Source organism: Chanodichthys erythropterus, chromosome 1 (genome assembly GCF_024489055.1).
Source record: "Chanodichthys erythropterus isolate Z2021 chromosome 1, ASM2448905v1, whole genome shotgun sequence".
In the NCBI taxonomy this organism is placed as follows: domain Eukaryota; kingdom Metazoa; phylum Chordata; class Actinopteri; order Cypriniformes; family Xenocyprididae; genus Chanodichthys; species Chanodichthys erythropterus.
In genome coordinates, this window is record NC_090221.1 from 20,301,523 (window position 1) to 20,323,044 (window position 21,522).

The 21,522-nt window shown below is 37.2% G+C and overlaps 1 protein-coding gene across 1 annotated transcript in view; it reads right to left on the reverse strand.

The window, feature by feature from the left end:
* unc5a (unc-5 netrin receptor A) overlaps nucleotides 1-21,522 on the reverse strand; it is a 238,326-nt gene that overhangs the window by 12,385 nt on the left and 204,419 nt on the right. Inside the window, exons 8-12 of the mRNA XM_067381855.1 lie at nucleotides 16,322-16,543; nucleotides 15,294-15,593; nucleotides 13,359-13,446; nucleotides 12,669-12,837; nucleotides 7,331-7,564 (exon numbers count right to left, since the gene is read on the reverse strand). Coding sequence (XP_067237956.1) covers nucleotides 7,331-7,564; nucleotides 12,669-12,837; nucleotides 13,359-13,446; nucleotides 15,294-15,593; nucleotides 16,322-16,543 — 1,013 coding nt within the window. The remainder of the gene's footprint in view (nucleotides 1-7,330; nucleotides 7,565-12,668; nucleotides 12,838-13,358; nucleotides 13,447-15,293; nucleotides 15,594-16,321; nucleotides 16,544-21,522) is intronic.

Consider the following 21,522-nt stretch of genomic DNA (forward strand, 5'->3'; position numbering starts at 1 on the left):
AATCCACTGCCTAGTGACAAGCCAGATAAACCAGTGAACCCGAAACATTCCTCCGCTGGTGCTTCAAACTTAATTCGCAATATGTTGATGTTAGCGCACTATAATCTGGATCTTTATACTCTTTCTGCAGTGGCTGCATACCAGTTGTGATTTGTTGAAAGGTCAAGTGCTATAGTGAAATCACTTTAATAATGAAAGTGTTAGAGTGGTTTGTTTCTTAGCCTAGCCTAATAAGGTCAGGTTTACATTTGGAGGTCAATAATTAACCACATCAGTGGAAGTGTCTCTGACAGGTCCTGTAGTAGAACTTTCGGAAGGTCGGCTATGAGATGTCCAGCTACGGTAAAACCAGCAGTGGAGGCAGTTCTTTAATGGACCATTGTACATTAAATATTAATCTAATTGGTCCCATAAGACTCACAAACATATTGAAAGCATCTCTGCTGAAATGTCACTGACTCCCAAAATGTCATACTTGTGATTAAAGACAATGACATTTTTTTAATGTGGTTTAATTAGGAGATTAAAGATTGCTGTTGTTTTAGGCACAAGCAAAACTCTGCCTGACTGAGAAAGAAAGAGTGAATAGTGAAGAAATAGTTTGTTAGAGAAAGGAAAATGTATTTGTATAGAACGACAATTTCTTAGCCGAATGGAAGATAGACAATCATCAAAAACAGTGGTATCTTATTCATTGGAGGCGCATTAGCAATCAAAATACAATTAATATTCACCCAAGATGATGTTGGAGAAAGAGACACGCACACACAAAAAACAATGCATCTCTGTCATGACCGACTCTTCTAATGCTATGCTAATTCTGAAATCCTCTTCTGTTATCAGCAACAATTAGCATAATAATTCCATCACAATAAATCAGCCTCACATCTTTGAAGGAAAGTCAATCAGGGACTCAGATGTGCTTCTCAGGGGGTACAGCACCTGTTAGACCACAAACATACAGAGGTGTAAAGAGTACCTGAAAACCATACTTGAGTAAACGTACAGACACCTTACAGTGAAAATGACTCCATTACAGGTTACAAGTCACCAATTCCAAAACAACTTGAGTAAAATTCTTACCCCCAGTTTCACAGACAAGGCTTAAGCTAGTCCTAGAGATGTTTTAACTGAAAGCAACTTGTACTGACATTTCTTAAAATATGTCGGTGCCATTGTTTTGTCTCAAGATGCACACCAGTAATGTTTTTTTTTTTTCTAGCGTATGTTTAAATATCCTAATTGAACTAAGGAATGATCCTGGTGTAGTCTAAGCCCTGTCTGTGAAACAGGGCCGGCCTTAGAGTATCTGATTTTAACAGAACTTAAGTATTTTTTTTAAGCACTCATACTAAATTTAGGCTCAAATATGCACTAGTCTTCAATACCTAAGAGACATGCCAGTGAAACAAGAAAGAGTTGATTTGTGAGATGTGCGATCATATTTATTTTCTATTCAAAATAACACCTCAAAACTGCAATAAATCAAGGCCGACACAGCCTCTTAAACGTCTATAGAAAAACAAGTCTCAGTTAAGCTCAAGTGCTCAAAAAGAGCATGAGTAAATCAATATCTTTCAAAAAAGCTCTCTTCAATATCATAGATAAATAAAATAATATTAAGTAAAATTAAAAAGTCAAAGCCTTTTTGCAGTAGACGTGCCGGTTTTGGTTTCATCTGCAGCTGTCCTCATCTCATATATAAAACACTAGCGATTCACAACTACTTCCTATTGCATTCACATTCACGTAAAGTGGCCTTGTTGACAAGTTGAGTAAGGGAAAAACACCCAAGTACTTGCAGTGCCCTGTAGATGGCTTATTTTGTAGCAGAAATAAAATGCTGCAGAAAAAGTTAGGTGCCATGCAAAATTACTCATTACAAATGTAGTGAAACAAAGAGTACACTTATTCAAAATTGTAGTCAAGTAAAGAGTAAAAGTTGCTAATATCTTTGATATATTTGATGTAGTAAAACTACAGAGTAGCCAAAATGATACTCAAGTACAGTAACTAATTACATACTTTACACCTCTGCAAATATACTCTACATGAGTACACAAATGCTTGGCCAATGCATTGCAAGATTGTAAGCACGTTGCTTTACATGTATTTTTGCATCAATGTGGCGGCTAAAAATCCTCAGTGATAACAGCATTTGACGTGAAAGAGAAAACTGGACGTAGACCTTTGACATTAATTTTTACACTTGTTTAAAGGTGCCGAAGAACATGTTTTCAAAAGATGTAATATAAGTCTTAAGTGACCCCTGAATATGTCTGTGAAGTTTCAGCTCAAAAAAAACAAAAAACAAAAAAAAACTATGGGGTATTAATTTTTTTTAACTGCCTATAATTAATAATAAATAAATGCGCCAATTCAGGGTATGTGGCCCCTTTAAATCTCGTGCTCCATGCCCCAAGAGCTCGCGCTTGCCTTAAACACCATAAACAAAGTTCACACAGCCAATATAACCCTCAGAATGGATCTTTACAAAGTGTTTGTCATGCAGCATGTCTAATCACGTAAGTATTGTATTTATTTGGATGTTTACATTTGATTCTGAATGAATTTGAGGCTGTGATCAGTGGCTAACGGCTAATGCTACACTGTTGGAGATTTATAAAGAATGAAGTTGTGTTTATGAATTATACAGACTGCAAGTGTTTAAAAATGAAAATAACGACAGCTCTTGTCTCCATGAATACAGTAAGAAACGATGGTAACTTTAACCACATTTAACAGTACATTAGCAACAAAACATTTAGAAAGACAAACATCACTAAAAATATCATGTTATCATGGATAATGTCAGTTATTATCGCTCCATCTGCCATTTTTCGCCATTGTCCTTGCTTGCTTACCTAGTCTGATGATTCAGCTGTGCACAGATCCAGATGCCCTGCCCTTGTGTAATGCATTGAACATGGGCTAGCATATGTAAATATTGTGGTCATACATTTGAATGATCCTGACTGTTACGTAGTAACAGTAGTAAGGTCGTTTAAACAAATGAGATTTGATATCAAGAAAACAATGGAGTTTAAGACTCACTGTATGTCATTTCCATGTACTGAACTCTTGTTATTCAACTATGCCGAGGTAAATTCAATTTTTGAATCTTGAGCACCTTTAAAACATCTTGGAATAAAATGACACATGGAACTGCTGCCATAGCAAGAAGTAATAATAGCAAATAATAGCAAAATAAGAAAAAAAAAACCAAACAAAAAAACATTAATTAATTTAGCAAATGCTATTATCCAAAGCAACTTAAAAATGAAAAATACAATATAAATGGTTCAGTAGTGCTGCAATTCAAAGTACAGTATTTTACAGTAGTACAGTATTTCAGTATTTCAAGGGTTGGAGGTAAACTCTGCAGGACAGCGGCACTCCAGGACCGTCGTTGCCTATCCCTGGACTAAAGTAATAGACATTTTTACAAAGTTTAAAAATGGATATTTCAAGGTTTAATATGAAGTGTTTGCATTCACATACTTGCATAGAGTATGCATCCGACCTTAGGAACAAAAATCTTCTCTCTTTTCATACTGAGATAAGCATTGTGATGTTGACTCCCCGCTAAACCTCCCTGTAAAAAACTGCCTGTCCTATGAGGAAATTGAGGCTTACCACAACGGTCTGTGCATTTGAGGGGAGTGAAAAATGCAAATGGGGTGGATTCATGGAAAGCAGCTCTACACGAGAGCATTGCATGACTGAGTCCGTTCACGTATAAAGGTTCCCCTGGAGTGGCCCACTCCTGATCAAAGGCAAGGTTAGTATGAAAGGAGGTCATGGGTTGAAAAAAAAGCATATATATTAGCAGTTTAACACATGGCTATAGATAAAAGCACATCACACATCCTCACCTTTAATCGTTAAATAACAGCAACTTCTTTTAAAATAAAATAATAATAAATATGTAAAAAGGGCTTTTCTTGGGGGGGACAAATCACCACTTCAACACTTCACTTTAAAATGACAGAACAGTGAGCATTCTCATGGACCCTTTGGAGAGAATTGGAGAGGAGGTGCTCACATCCATCATGTGCTGGAGCACTTCTCATCTCTGCATGGCTAAGAGCTCATTTTAAACAAACCTGGCAAATTCCTGGCATCTCTTTTGCAATCACTTTCCCTGTCAGCCCACCCTAGCGGGGCACAGCGGGCAGCTTTGGGTAGCGCAGGTCATTCTTTCTGGCAGGCTCTCAGAGGCTGGAGTGGGCAGAGCAGGGAACAGGCTCTCTTACTTTGACAGTGAGAGTGGAGCGGAGCTCAGGGGCCACGACCAGAGAGTCTCTCCTTTTCATTTACTAATTAAGCATGCAAATGAAATCTTAACAGTCTGCTCAGACGTGCTCCTCGAGGGAGGCTGCTTTGGCATTAGCTCTTGATTATTCCTGATCTGTTAAGAGGGGAAGCAAAAAAGCAAAAAAAAAAAAAAAGCCAAAAGGAACTGAAACAATTTGACTGCGCTGATGAAAAGAAAAGATATATGCATGTATGTATGTATATATCAGCCTGGTCTCATTGTTAATACATAGATATGAATACGTAACTTTCAAAGGCATAAAACTTACATTTTTGTATGTTTGGATAGGTGCTGAAATGTAGAATATGGACGTATTGGCAGCATTTAAATGTAGCAGCGAAAAAATGTAAAATATTTACAAATCTTTCATGTCATAAAGGTATAATTTCCCTTTTATCATTTTATAGATAAATGTAAGATCCCATTCCAAACCTAAACATACCCATTTTATACAGAATATTAAAAGAATAAAACATAATTTGTAGGAAAATGGCATTTTTAGTAATAACATAGCATTAAAACGATATTTTGAGCAGCAAAAATGTCAAAAGTGATACCAAAAGTAGTTCAAATGATGAGGAGTAGCAGTCCTTTTTCGCGGTTATAGTTTAAGGGGTAGAGAGCAGAATTTAAGTTACTAATCCATGAAAATATCAATCCGGCTTGTGTCCGTGAAGACGCGTAGTCATTTCAAACGTCAATCCGCTAAAACATGGCATTTCGCAATCTGTGACGAAGCAGGTAAGAGAGCCAATGAGCGTTCGATATCAGTGCTGTAAACCATGTTGCAACGCTTCTCGAACAAATAAAATTTATGTGATTTGTGAATTTATGTTGTGTTTTGGTGTAACGTTATCTCACGGTTGTACTGTCAGTCGCTGCATAGGAGAAAATGCATTTTGTGTCACACAGCAAATAAACTAAATATTACAAAATGGTTAAACAATTACAGAAATGTTATTCATTTTAAGGTTTTAAAATGTAGTCATGTGTAATCCTCCGAAAGAAGTTTGCCGCACAAGTCACAAACAGAAATTTGAATTACCCCCAACAGAGGTGGTGACAATAAAGACTGAACAATACAAGCCAAATGTATGTCATAGAAAATCCCCCATCATGCAGGAGACAAAAGAAATGATAATTCAACATGCTGTACTGCTGCTGAGCCATTGGAACCGTGTGTATGCTAGTTATGTGTGCCTGGCCTTTTATTTTTATGACTGGTCTTTATATGCTTGGTCTTGGTGGATAGATGCCAGCAAGACATCTTTGGTCAATCAAAGAGATTCACTCAGCAATGAAAATTCTATCATTTACTCACCATCAAATTGTATTGAACATGTATGACTTTCTTCCACAGTGAACAAAACATAAAACTGTTTTCATGCTCATTTCCATGAATTTAAAACATGAGGGTGAGCAAATTAGGTGAACTATGCTGATATAAGTTGGTCCTTTCATCAGGGTACAAGTGGACTGTGATTAAGAGACAGAAGACTAAATTATAGGTAAACAATAACATTTACATGATTACAGGTAGATATGTGACACATGCTGGCAAAATGAGTCACAATGAGCAAATTTTCAAAAAATGAGTTATTGTTATTCCCATTCTCTATTAAAAAACCTTCAAAATGGTGTAGGACAGTGGTTCCCAAACTGGGGTACGCGTAGGCTACCCCTGGGGGTACGTGAGGTGACAAAAGGGGGTACGCGAACAAAATGCTGAGTAGTTCATTTAATTCTACATTAAAATAATATTAAAATAGAGCATGTATTTCTAACCGCCAAAATGTCGTAAATCCAGTACATTTAATCAAATTACCTCATCATTTGCAGTCAAAAATGACTGTATCCAAACAAGCAGCATGCATATGATAGATTACGTGCAGTCTGCTGCCTTAAATCGCGCTATATTACAGTCGTTCTCGACAATGCACCTTTGTAAAAGTGGGGATTTAGCACTTACTCGCATGAAGAACAAATATAGAAACAGATAATGAATTAATTTCGATTTAAGACTCAAACTTTCTCCGGTACAAAACCATACCTTGTGTGAGTTCTTATTTAATGACGACAACGAGCAAGAACGCAATTGTTCCAAAATATCCACATGACTGCAAACGTGATATTATTATGCAACAGGTCAAAAAGCAAAACGTACATTTTAAACACAGTACTGTCAGTATTTACTCTATTTTGCAATGAAATAATAACGAAAGCCACAGCAGAACTACAACACACGTCTGTGTTTCGCGAACAATTCTGCAGCTTTGAACGAATTGTGAGAGTCGATTCAATGATTCATTCACAGCCACTTGCTTCGTTACTGAATGAATGACTCGATGACTCACTCATAAAAACAGTGACTTGCTGCCACTTACTGGCGGTTTTAGTTTAATATTTAAAAGTTTTACTTAGTTTTACCATCATTGCTTATTTCTCTTTTATTTAAAACATTATTTATTTTATAAAGTCGTTCATAAAGGTAAAAAAAATGCACTGGAAAATCAATTTAGGCGACAAATATTGTCCCTTAATGGTAAAGGTTTGACTGCAGTTGAAGTGGAAGAGAGGGGTACGTGGAAGGATGGTAATGCCTTCAGGGGGTACTCCACACTAAAAAGTTTGGGAACCACTGGTGTAGGATTTGTTGGAATCTGACAAAAAAAAAAAAAAAAAAAAAAAAAAAGACTGAACTACACCTGTTTGAAGTCGATAGAGTCAGCAAAGTCAATTTTGAGAAAAATCAAAGTTTTCTGAAGGTTCTGAAACAAAAACAGCATTTTTCATGGTCAAGGGATAGGTACTCCTCTCAGAAAACATACAAATAAAGATACTTTTAGATGCTTATTTGCTATTTGGATCATTGGACTGTCATTGATCTCATTTTTGTAAAAACCTCAATTTTGACCAAAATTGACATTTTACACTTGTTTTGCCTGTATTTGAAATGAGCCCATGTGCATTCCGACCCATTTTGCCAGCGCGGGTCACATATTTTGAATTCACCTTTAGTAGGTCCTGTGTGTCGTCCATGCAATAGATGCGGATGTTGTACTCCAGCGTGGAGCAGTAAGCGGGACCAAACAGCAGCAGTTTTAGGCGTTTAGCGGCAACCATGCTGAGGGACTCCCCGACCAGAGCAAAACGGCCCAGCTGCTCAGTAAACACCCGGCACGTCTCCGCCTCCAGCTGGCAGTAGTACGGCTCCGACACCACTTCCTCACCCAGCTGAAGTACATCCTGATGAGCCAATGAGAAAATGACATGGGGATCAGAGGAGAGGGCAGAGAGTAACTGTGTCAGTGAAGTTATTGGAGAGATGGTCAACTCCTGCCCTGAGGATGTTCGGTGTCAGATTTTAGATACAACGAAGTGACTTGGGTGAGCAGAAACTGAAAGATCTGCATAATGAACTGTGTTCTGTGCTCTAATGAGACACTAATAGCAGGAGTTCATTGTGAATCTTCACACATGGTAGTGCCCACTAAGAGATCAGAGCTTCCTTTTTTTTTTCTACAGCTCAGATTTACTTCTTATGTGAAAATTCAAATACAGCAAAAGGAGCAATTAAAACAAACAAACAAACAAACAAACAAACAAACAAACAAACAAACAAACAAACAAACAAACAAACAAACAAACACACTTTATGTATTTATTTCACCATTCTGATTTGTAAAGATAACTACATTTTTACATTTTACTACATTTGCTGGTTAATCTACATACACTATACTACTATGTACTACTCACTAAGGCTGATTTTCTTTTTTGTTTGTTTATTTAGTAATACAGTGACACATGAAATATTATTACAATTTAAAATGGCTGTTTTCCATTTTAATATATATATTTTATAAACTTCAGTGATTTGGTGCTCAAGAAATATTTCCTATTATCATCAATGTTGAAATCATTTGTACTGTTAATATTTTAGTGAAAACCAAGATTTTTTTTTTTTAGGATTTATTTATAAATAGAAAGGTTAAATTTATTTGAAATAATTATATAAAGTTATGAAATCTTTTGAAATCAAAGTTATGAAAACATTTATAACATTATCAATAAATGTATGTCACTTTTGATCAATTAAATGCACCCTTGATGAATAAAGTCTTTAAAAAAAAAAATAAATACAAAATACATATGTGACCCTAGAACACAAAACCAGTCATCAGTTGCATAGGTATATTTGTAGCAATAGCCAACAATACATTGTATGGGTCAAAATTATTGATTTTTCTTTTATGCCAAAAATAATTGGGATATTAAGTAAAGATCATGTTCCATGAAGATATTTTGTAAATTTCCTACCATAAATATATCCAAAAATTATTTTTGTGAGGTTATATGCATTGCTAAGGACTTCATTTGGACAACTTTAAAGGCGATTTTCTCAATATTTTGATTTTTTTTTTTTTTTTTTGCACCCTCAGATTCCAGATTCTCAAATAGTTGTATCTCGGCCAAATACTGTCCTGTCCTAACAAACCATACATCAATGGAAAGCTTATTTATTCAGCTTGATGTATATATTCAGTTTCGTTTTTTTCCGTAAGTTGAATAGGGAAGGCGTAGGACATACAGTGTAAGCTTTTTGAAGAATGTGGAAAGCGGAAGCACGTGCAAGGCCATAATGTGTGTTTATAAAGCATAAACAGTTGTATTTTTTTCGAAAATGACCGATCGTTTCGCTAGATAAGACCCTTATTCCTCGACTGGTATTGTTTAAAGCCCTTTGAAGCTGAACTGAAACTGTAATTTTGACTTTCAACCGTCTGGAGGCCATTGAAGTCCACTATAGACCTTATGTAGCCCCGCCCCTTTTCAGGGCTGCGCTCGTTGTCTTTTGACTTCCGGCTTGTATTTCCACAGCGATTATATGCATTTATGAATGAACTTCTCATTTTAAAATCTTCCCGTTCTACTGACATTTGTTAAGACACCCGCTTTAAACATTACAATGCTCATGATAACTTTTGTTAACTCAACAACACGTAAATCCACCAGCTAATCATTCTTCAACAGCGATGCCATAGAAATATACAGGGCTACCGCGAAAATGGAAGTTCAAAGACAATATTCTAAAGATGGCGGCGTGCATGTTCCTCTGGAAAATAAGGCCTATAAAGAGAATAATCCTGGAATTTTTTAATCAAAAACCTTAATTTCTTTTCAACTGAAGAAAGAAAGACATGAACATCTTGGATGACATGGAGGTGAGTAAATTATCAGGACAATTTTATTTGAAAGTGGACTAATCCTTTAAGATACATATAATTACTTCATACTTTGCTAAAACCTATCCTACTTCATTTTGCACTCCATTGTTTTGTGTTAATCCATTAGTGACTTTGACAGTTTGAGCTGTTTCTCTACTAATAACCAGGAGAATAAACTAATTAGCAGGTTGCCATGCGCAATATGGAGCTCATCAAGGCTTGGCAAGAAAATTCCTTTAATTGGAGGTATGAATCCTGACTGACATCAGAGATTCTTCAAGCGTGCCTTATATAGACTAATACAGAGAAAAATGTATTAAAATCACGAGAAAAAGGCGTTCTGTCAGAAAACGTGACTCTGGCAAAGGCCAACATTATTGTGAGGGAACATGCCGTTTTCTCACAGTCTCTGGTCAGATACAATCACATAATAGCTCCCCAGAGTGGCTTTAATTAGAGAAAAGGCAAGTGGGATATGTGGCGACAGAACCTTTTGCAGGAAGCTCATCAGGAAGATTCCTCACACACCGGCTCTCTCTTTTTCTCTCGCTCACACCATTATCTAATCAAATACAGAGAGGCGGCCCTACTGTCATGCACCTCTGGATCCAGGCCAGGAAATTACATCCAGCAATCAATAAAATAAGCCACTATCTTCATCAGTGAAATTAGTATTGGCACAAGCCGTTTTCCATTTGACCACAATGAAGTCTAATTTTTTTTTTCCATTATATTTTTTTTTCTTTTTCAAACGACTCTGGGAAAAAAAAAAAAATCATCCTGCGGTTCGATAACGACACAGACTATATTTCATTCTCTTCTCCTCGCATTTTGCTGATCTGCGTCCTCTGGAGAAATTAATTGCTGCGAGTCTGTCTGCCAAGGCTCCTTCCAGGACAAACTTCCCTGTGTTTTTTTCCCTCTTTTGTCTGCTGTACCTGGCCAAGAACGGCGACCTGCCGCCGATGGGCTATATTTGGGGCAGGGGATGATTAAAAGTGCTGCTCTACCCTCTATCTAAGACAGGCCTATTCATTCTACTGCCGCCCCATTGCTGCCACACCAAGGAGCCTGAATAATTTATGCACAGTATCAAACATGAAAGAAGACCTTCACTCTCTTCCTCCGCCCTTCCTTCCTAGGTTCCTCCTCTTCCTCGTCTCTGTGCCTGACGTGTCTCGCAGCGACCCGGCGCGGTTCAGTGCAGATTTGGAAAAGCCATCAGGCATAATGAAGGACTCACCCCGGCTCAGTTTAAAGGTGGGTGCTGATGACCATGGGATGCAATGAGGAAAAGATCCATACAATTAAATGGAGATTAAATGTGAAGGTATGAGAGAGAGGTGAAATGAGGAGTACGCTGATGGAGACACTTCAGAGCTTTATTGTCTGAGAGGCTATTTGAAATGATTATGACGATACAGACCATTTGCCCCATAAGATATTCAATTCAGTAGCAGAATGATGAGAGAAAAGGAGATGGGAAAGGGCAAGAAAGGTGAACGTAAGCATGAATTCCTCCTATATACAGTTCAGCACTTATTAAATTGAGGCACTATCTTATAGAACAGAATCTTTATTTATTGCCGCGCTAATGATGCATGGAGCTGATGGAATTTGTTCTCGTATCTTCACATGGTGTCGCCATGTGGGGTTGATTTCACTGGAGAAACTTGTACGCAAGTGGGTAAATCTCACAAAAATGTCAAATGTATTTTTCAGCACCCCCTGCATATGAAAAGAAATGTAACTATATTTTGCATATTTTTTTATCCACAAGTACATTTTCTTTCCCCAAGTACACTTGCAAGTTTTTCTCTTTTTAATCCCCAAGCTCATTTTATTTCATTTTATTTCAGATTTTTAAATGCAGAAAAAAATAATGATTAAAATTCTAAAAAAAAAGGTAATAATTTCTCTCTCTCTCTCTATATATATTATATATATATATATATATATATATATATATATATATATATATATAATTTATATATATATTCTTCTTTCTGATGAACACAACTGAAGTTATATTATTAAGTACCATGATGCATCCAAGCCTTATAATGGCAGTGAATGGGACAAACCAGTATGAAGCTAAAGAAAGTACCTCCATCCAAAGCAAAACCTACTTCACACGGCTCCAGGGGGCCTTCTGAAGCATAACGATGCGTTTGTGTAAGAAAAATATTCAAAGTAAAATTTCCAACTTTTCAACTGTTCAAAATGCGACGTCCTACACCTTCCATATTCAAATTACGAAAAAAGTAAGTTCAATACAGAAGGCGGTGTGGTGGAAACTTGTTATTTTACTTTATAACTGGTTAAATATGGATATTTTTCTTACACAAATGCATCACTTCACTTCAGAAGGCCTTTATTAACCCCCAGAGCTGATTGGTTCATGATGGATGGATGGATGGATGGATGGATGGATGGATGGATGCACTTTCTTGAGCTTCATAAACGTTGGTCCCATTCACTGCCATTATAAAGCTTGAATGTGTCAGGAAATTTATTAATATAACTCTGACTGTGTTCATCAGAAAGAAGAAAGTCATATACACCTAGGATGGCTTGAGGGTAATTTATGAGGTAATTTTCATTTTAAAGTGAACTAATACTTTAATTAATTTTCAAATTATATCTTAAAAAAAAAAAAAAAAAAAAAATATATATATATATATATATAAATATATATATATATATAAATATATATATATATAAATATATATATATATATATATATATATATATATATATAAATATATATATATATATATATATATATATATATATATATATATATATATATATATATATATATATATATATATATATATATATATATATATATATATATATATATATATATATATATATATATATATATATATATATATATATATATATACATACAATTTAATTAATAAATTAATTAAATGATATTATATAAGAATATATTACATAAGAATTATAATGAGATTTTTCTTGCACTATGGAAATAGCAATTGAGAGGGAAAATTAGCTTTCAATCCTGTTCAAACCTGCATCCTTTCAGTTATCAGCCAGATCTTTACCACTAAGCTAAACATAAATGCACACAAATGCAAACGAACACTGACCTCCCACGTTCCCTCATATGACTGCTTCTTGAGACGGATGGCCCAGTTCTCCAGGCACGCATCAGAGCAATGGTCCATGCTGAGGATGACTGGCCGGGTGAGCACCACACCGGGCGGACCGCAGCTCACCACGGGGCTCAGCAACGTCTGACACCCAGCCAGGGGCAATCTAGAGGGAGGCAGAGGGGGAGTACACGGTCAGGAAGGGATCTGGATGGATGGCCAATGTCAAGCACAGAGCAGACCCTTTAATAAGACGGGATTCCACTATTAATCAGGGCTCTGGTGCTCTGATCTGACTTTTCACACTCTGCATTCAAGCCCAGTAGGGAATCTGTTCGTGAACACTGTATGAATGCATGAGTAAAAAATAGCCAGACCGTTACCTGGTGCTTCGCTCCAACAGGAAAATCTAAAACAGGAGAACAATTCCCTCGCTGTGGACCAAGGCTCATTTGCATGTAACAGACAAGGCACACATCACATACACACAAGCTTTTGATATCTCAAGCTAGCATTAGTCTTAAATCTGAGCGGCTCTCTCACACACACACACTATCATACATGCCAGAATGTGGAGATTGACTTCAATTATATTTGACGTTCTGTGCAGAGCCTTTTAAAAATCTGATTCAAACTGTGCATTCTTTCTTCGTGAGGCAGATCCTCAGATTGTTTCCAGGGACCTACCTCATGTCTTCCTTCTTCTGAATGGTGAGATAAATCTCATAAATCTTCCCTCTGGGAATGGCCTCTGGCGGGATGAGCAGGCTGATTCCTAATGTAAATAGGAACAAAAGAGACAAAGTAGGCTCATTTGTTCAATCTGAACACAGCTTTTGTCACAGCTCACAGTGGGCCTTTATGTGACAAAAGAAAATGTGGTTAACGCTGTTACAAATCCACAGTGAAAGGGCAAAGATGTCATCTACCAGGTGTACCTTCAAAAACTCTTTCACTTTCTGTCCTGGAGATGAGTACAGGGACAGGAAGTGCCTACAGCTGGGTTATGTCTATGAAATTAAAAGCATAACGTGCAGTTTTAGAGATTGATTGATTGATTGGATTCACAAACAAATCAATCAATCAATCAATCAATCAATCAATCAATCAATCAATCAATCAATCAATCAATCAATCAATCAATCAATCAATCAAATCAACCAACTAACTCTGGAAATTGTGACAGAATGAAACTCAACTAAAATAAAAAAAGACTAAAATATTATTATACACTACTATAAATCTTTCTGATTTTTTTATTATGGTGTCTAAAAAAATATTACTATTGCTCAAAATTTGGGTTAGTGATTTGAACAAACCCCTATTCCTAAATATTAATAATAAAATAAAATAAAATAAAATAGATTAATGCTGCTATACTATGTTTATAATTACTTCAGTGCTTGGTTACTTAATTACTTGGTAACCGCTGGTATAGGGGATGCAATTATACTGCCTTCATTCTCAAAACCGCAGAGGATAATAGCATCTAAAGTTGGACATTATATTTTGAAGGACAATGGGTCACATTCACTAGGTATGCATACGCACAAGTTCACAAACAAATTATAATAATAATAATAAAAAAAAAAAACTTTTGTACTAAAACTTGCGTAAGAGGTCTGTAATCTGGGTCTGTATAAAAGGTGTTTATTGCCTTTCAACTGGTTTTGAGAATAGCAGACTTGGCATTGCTGGAGGATTTGGCGAGACCGCCATATGTTTGACGGGAGTGACGAAAGTCTAAAGGAAAGGTTGTGCGGAAAGCCCATATACGAAGATACTAAATGTTGGAGATGTTTATGCAAATGACTAATCTTGTGCAAGCGGGTCACTCATTTACAATACTCCAAATTCACTAACATTAAAACGAGACTGAGAACAAATTCATGTGCGTACGCACGTGTTGTGAATTAGGTGGATATTTTTCATGAGAAGTTCTCCTGTGTACAAATACAAAATAATCCACACAATTATTAGTGAACGAGACCCAATGTTCTTAGCCGAGGGAGCCTTGGTTATTTCATTTCCACTGCCTCGTGAGCTGTCTCTTTGACCGCGTGTGATTCATAATGTGACAGCCTGATGAACCCTCTGTCTGTGATTAAGGAGACTAATTGGTTTGAATATACTCTGGTGGTGTCCTTGGAGTGGATAGAGTTGCAGGCACTATGAATGTGCACGTTGCATATCGGCTTACAGTGCCACGGCTGACAATGAAGCCACTGGCTCGGCTCGCAGAATATGCTGTGAGGTATCCTTCAAAAAAGAAATGGAAAATAAAACAAGACGTTGCCCAATTACAGCTGTTTCTGTCGAAAAACGAAAATGGTCTTCATTGTCATAACACAATCATTAGTGTATAAATGGAAGCACGTCTTTGCCCGCTCTGCCTTGTTGCTCGAAAAACGTCTTTAGAAGATGTTTGCATTCGCTCGTGCCCCGATTTACATAAAACTGCTTGGATTACCGTGTAATTGGATCACTTCACCCTTCCATTTTAGGCCATGTCGGTATAATAACATTGCAGTTAACAAAGCTACAGTGTTCTTTCACAACACTCCTGACTAAACACAAAAACACATTTTGTACTGTTTGCAGTACAATCAAGTATAATCTTACCAGTGTTAGGGAGGGTTAGGCGGCCACCCAGGAAATTGAAAGTGCCGTAGGAGGTGTTGACGTTGTCTCTCGGTAGCGTTTTGAAATATGTCTGAGAAGAAAGGCGGTTCATGAAGTCGTTGGGGTCGCTGGGCAGTTTGCCGTTGTGCAGCGTGTGGGAGCCGTTGGGAAGGGGCTCCAGGAGGGGGCCGTTGCTCATGGAAAACTTCCCGGCAACTTCATGTCGAGAACGTAGAGTTCCCTGGTAGCTGGTTGTGGTGGTGGTCAAATCAGGCTGGATGGTGAGCAAATGAGAGTTTTCTGTAGAAACAAAGAGAAAGAAACAAGTGAAAAACACTTCGAAAGGTCATGCTGGTTAAAAGTACACAGCACAAATTGAAATTCAGTGCAAACGCACAAATCCATGGATGTAGCCAGGCCCTTGCGCTGAGAGAGACTCACTCGTAAATAAATCAATGCCTCCTCCTCCTCTTTAGCAGCCACAATCAATTCCATACAGCGTTTAAAGAAAGCCCGGCAGTCACAGTTTAAATTTTTTACACTTTAAATCTAGCTTACTGTGTGGTTTCATTCAGGTTCAAATGCCCAAAATCCAACTCCATATTTCACGATTTGAGAGCCGTTCTCCTGTTTTGCCACATTAAACACTTTTCATATGTAAAAATAAAAAGTGCACAGCAGTAGGCAGATTTGTTTCGTGGGAGGATCAATGGAAATCAGCTTAATGCTACTATTACCAAATCACTTCCCAAGGTAGCAGGCGGACGAGTGAAGGTCTCCTCTCACTGACAGCTTCAAAGATGACTCAAGTAAAACCAAATCACAAACATTTGCGAATCATTTGTGAAGATGACACACAAAACTATGACTACCTCGGTTTAACGCAAACAATGCACAAACACGGACACATTTGCGAGACTGTGGGCGGCTACCGCCACAGGTGGTACAGGAACACGGGCACTGGGATGAAAGGATGGGCGTGGAACACCGTGACGAGGGGTGGATAGTGTAGAGAAACAATAGCCTACTGCTGCGGGCTGCCCTGCGCGGTGCCCACACACCTGGCTTGGTGGGCTTTATGCCCATGGGCTGGAAGCCAGTGGTGAGGATGGAGGAGTCGGCCACATCTGCATCAAGACCTTCCTTCTTCCTGCGGTAAACCAGCACCAGTATGATCAGCAGCAAAGTCAGACAGAGAGCCACCACCACGATTCCCACATACAGGGCCACATCTTCAGGACCTGACGCCGCTGCACAGAGACAGAAAGAGATACATATGTGTTACTCATAGTCATTTTAGATACCATGTTGTCAATATTCATATTTATTTATTAGTCAACAATGAGCTGATTAGGTTGATATTACAAGCTGTAACTAAAATGTTGTGATGCCTCATTTTACTTGAAGCATGTTAGCTTCTAGATTGTAGATCTGGCACAAAAATTTACTTTTAGCATATCATGGTTAAAACAGAAACAACTAGATTTTCTCTGTAACATTTTCAAATAATTTATATTAATTATTTTTATTAATAATATTGACATCATTGTGTTACACAATACTAAAAGGATTATTATACATCCATACAAACAGTTAAAAAGATTTATGTATATAAACTACATCACCATTCAAGTAAGACTTCTTAACGTTTTTGAAAGAAGTCTCTTATGGACTGCATTTATTTAATCAAAAACATGGTAAAACCGTAATATTGTGAAATATTATTACAATTTAAAATAATACATATTTAAAGTCTAATTCACCAAAATGCAAAGCTAAATTTTCAGCATCATTAATCCAGTCTTCAGTATCACATTATACTTCAGAAATTATTCTAATATGCTAATTTGCTGTTCAAGAAGCATCTCTTATTATCAATGTTGAACACTGTTATGCTGCTTAATATTGCTACACATTTATTCAAAAGAAATCTTATGTAAATGTCACTTTTGATCCATTTAAAAGTGCAATGTGTACATTTTAGGAGGATCTATTGACAGAAATGCAATATAATTAGGGGTGCACATAAGTGGTACACAGGGGCGCATGTGTGATAAAAATAAACGATGCGCACCAGAAAACATGGAGGGAAGCGCTTTTGAGTACCAAAATTTTTGAGGACCGGTTCACAGGGACACATTTACTTACAGGAGTAGAATTTTTCTCCATCTCTGGTAAGATAGCTATGATGATAAGTGTGTTCTTTAATTATTAGGTGTGCACCGGATCGCAGTTAATCAGTGATCCGTACGGATAAGGTCCAACGGTTCGGCACATATGTGATTCGTGGATTAACTGCTAAATTTAAACATCATAGAGTGAATGTTTATCATTTGGACGTGTTTTGTCTCGCCAATTAACACATTCAAATGATTTTAAAAGCGGAAGAGGAGGCGAAAGTAGGGAAATGTGTGCACAGCCTCACACCCCAGAAACACGTGCACGTAGAGAGAGAGAGAGAGAGAGTCAGACATCAAATAAATTCCTCTTTTGCGTTTATTTACGCTTGAATGGACACATACACACAAAATTATGTCTAAATATCTGTCTCGGCAAGTATTCTCTTGGTTATGTCATAAGAGAACAGTTGAGAAAGAAACCGGATGTGTGTCAGTTATTCGGTCCGTGCTTTCCTTCTTAAAGTGACAGCAGCCTAATTTTCTTGCTGTTGTCCCCTTACATGTTAAGTCACCATTTTGTGCCGGCATGTTTCTAAAGGAGACCTAAACAGACAAACTGTTCTCTCTAGCGCGTTTGCTTGACTAGCTACTCTCTGCTGTTTTAGACGATGACAAATTTGTCCTGTTTTGGCCACCGTAACTTCTCTATATTGCAATTCACAATCTCACCGCTAGATGCTAGATGATTTACACACTGCACCTTTAATCTGTCCTTGCTGAATAAAAGTTTTGATTTTTCTTTTTTTTTCTTTTTTTATTAAGTATGCAGTATATTATGTATACTGTGCATAGTTTCATGTGTGAAACACCTGAATGGCCTACTGCAATTGCCAAATGTGCAGTAAACAAAAGAAAAAACTGCATAGAAGAAATTTTTAGACAAAAACTATATAGTAGGGCTGGGCGATATATTGCATGCGATTCTCACGCGCATTTCGTCAGTAAAGCCGGTTCCCTGATTACCTCTAAATCGCCATCACCTGCTTTCAAATGGAGCGGCATTTAATAGACAAAGCCGTAGTTCACGGAGAAGCCACGCAAAATCGCGTTCAGTATCGAAGATGAATCGACTTCGATACTGAACCCGATTTTGCGTGGCTTATCAGTGATCTACGGCTTTGTCTATTAAATGCCGCTCCATTTGAAAGCAGGTGATGGCGATTTAGAGGTAATCAGGGAACCGGCTTTACTGACGAAATGCGCGTGAGAATCGCATGCAATATATCGCCCAGCCCTACTATATAGAGTGCAATGCATGCAGTAAGTATTCCACTCCAAACATAGCCTGAATAGCTGGTTTAAAACAGCTTAAAGTGCTAATCAACGTCAATTGCAGAATGGAATACCTGTTCTTAAAGTGTATTATTGTGTAATCTGACGTTAACCAAATTTTGCCAGATGCCAGTGTTTTTTTAAGCATAAAATTATTAGCAAACAGAATTACCTAAACCTGACTTGGCTTGCATTGTGCATAAGGGAATTAACTGCTGGGAAAACATTTCAGTAGATATGCAGCTTCCCCACTGCCACCTCCTTAAAAAGGCAATCATATCTGTGCTTCAGTGGGTTGTTCTGCAGTTGGAAAGATGGGAGTGTTTGCTGGCAGCCTGCAACATCAGCATTCTTCAAGTTGCTGAATTTATGGCCATGATTTTGAAAGACACTTCCTTCCAAAAAGATGGAGAGAGAGTGTGTGTGTGTGTGTGTGTGTGTTTCTGACACAAAGCAGATTTCCTTATGAATCCACATAATTTCATGTGCCCCCTCTCGTTGTGGCCTGCAGCTTTATGGCTGAGTACCCAGAGACAATCACATCCAAAATTATTCTAATCAATTGTGTCGGTGGGGAATGGGATTTGTGAAGGTTGTCTCTGTGGCGTGCTGATTTTTGGGTGGTAGAGGTGTCTGCGCTCACTGCTGGGAGAGACCCAATGGCTCTGCATTGTGAAAAGAGACTGCAGAGGCGTATTCAGGCCGATTTAGACACTCCGTGGCGTGGACTGACAGCTAAAAGCTACGAGGAATCGCTCAGCCAAAGCTAGAGTTCCAGGGTAGAGTCAAAGCTGTGCATATGGGCCATATCACTGAGAATTACGCACTGTCCCACATCATAGTTCACTCCTGTTCACAGTGGGATCAACAGAAGGGCAATTCAAGAATAACGGTGCATGTTTTTAATAATTTTTAATTAAAAATACAAGTGTTTGCATTTATATTTAAGTCAACGTATTGAAAAATATGCTGTAAGGAACAGAAGTTAATACATTTGTGTTAATGTTAATAGTTAATAAAATCGTTGTGTTTAATTTAACGTGATAATTATAAATTATATAATTATAAATTAAATAATTATTTAAAATATACACTCTAAAAATATGCTGGGTTAAAAACAACCCAAGTTGGGTTGAAAATGGACAAATTGGGTTGTTTTAACCCAGTAGTTGGGTTAAATGTTTGCCCAACGTGCTGGGTAGTTTTATTTAACTCAACTGTTGTATAAAAATGACTGTATTGCTTACTTAAAATGAACCCAAAATATGCTGGAAATTAACATTTATTAATATGTTTAATAAATGAGCATGTATTAATAAGATAATGAATAATAAACAATAAACATTTATTAAATTGCTTAATAATAAATGTACACCTTTTGATTATTATTGTTGCCTCTAGTGTGTCTGAGTTTTAATTTCTCACCTATTTTGGATTCATTTTAAGCCAGCCATATAGTCATTTTTAATCAGTAGTTGGGTTAAATAAAACTACCCAGCAGGTTAGGCAAACATTTAACCCAACCACTGGGTTAAAACAATCCAATTGCTGGGTTTGTCCATTTTCAACCCAACTTGGGTTGTTTTTAACCAAACATTTTTTAGAGTGTATATTATATAATTATATAAAAGTTATTTATTTTGGATGGAGGCATTAAAGCTCTTTTTTAATTATTATTTTTAGCCCTTTATTTACCCTTTATTAGTGTGAACAAAAACGCACAGGAAGTTTGACTCTCTTTGAGTCAATCACAACACAATCACACTCTCATCCTCACAATCTCTGCTTGGTTTTTTTGGACTAAACAAGAGTGAGATTGTCAAAGGAAATGATTAAATTAGAATCACCCCCAAGCCCAAAATCACACAGACAATTAAAACAGGGCTGTCAATTACCATTAAGCCAACCTGCGTCACTCTAATTAAGCTGTCTTCTAATTATTCATCACACTCTTAATCACCAGTTGCAATAAACACCCTCATTGCTATCAGCGGAGATGTTACCTAAGACAATCTACACTTCTCAGGACTACAGGTGCCTGGTCCTGTTAATTTCATCCAAATATAGCTCCATTATTCCGATGTGACTTCAGAGTATCACTAATGCAGCTCAGGAGTCATCTGCAACACGTCTTGACATGTTTTGTGTGAATGCGTGCCTGACTGATGACTCTGTCAATACGACATGATACCGTGCAAGCAGGAGGGTGGCCGAGCTGCAGGAAGTGGCATTTCATCGGGGCTTGTTTTATGACAGCTGGTCAATCGTGAATGACTTAGCGCATGCAAACAGGAATCGCTCCTGCGTCTTGATATCGACGATGCATTAAGTATGTCTGCGGGAAGTGACTTTGTCATGGTTTAAAAGGACTTATGATATCATAAACTGAAAGTCGTCGCACAGAGAAATGATAGAGGGTTGGGTTTGTGCCTGTAGCATGTGCAATACAGGTGCAAAAAAGAAAGAAGATTAACAGGCTGAAGTGTCTGTAAATCCATAAAACCCTGAGAGTGGAAGCAAACATAGTCTCTACTCTACTGAATCATGAAATGCAGTTTCTGTGAGACAAAAGTAAAATAAATGAGAACATATATAATTAAAATATAAAGAATATATATTAAATTATTATATAAAACAAAAGGTTCTATCTACAAAGTCCAATGGAATGCAAAAACTTTGAAGCTCAATATCTCAGAACTGCTCAGAATGCAGATAGAAGGGGAATATATGAAGAGTTCATTTGCAAAAACCGATAAACGCCATTTTAAAAAAAAATG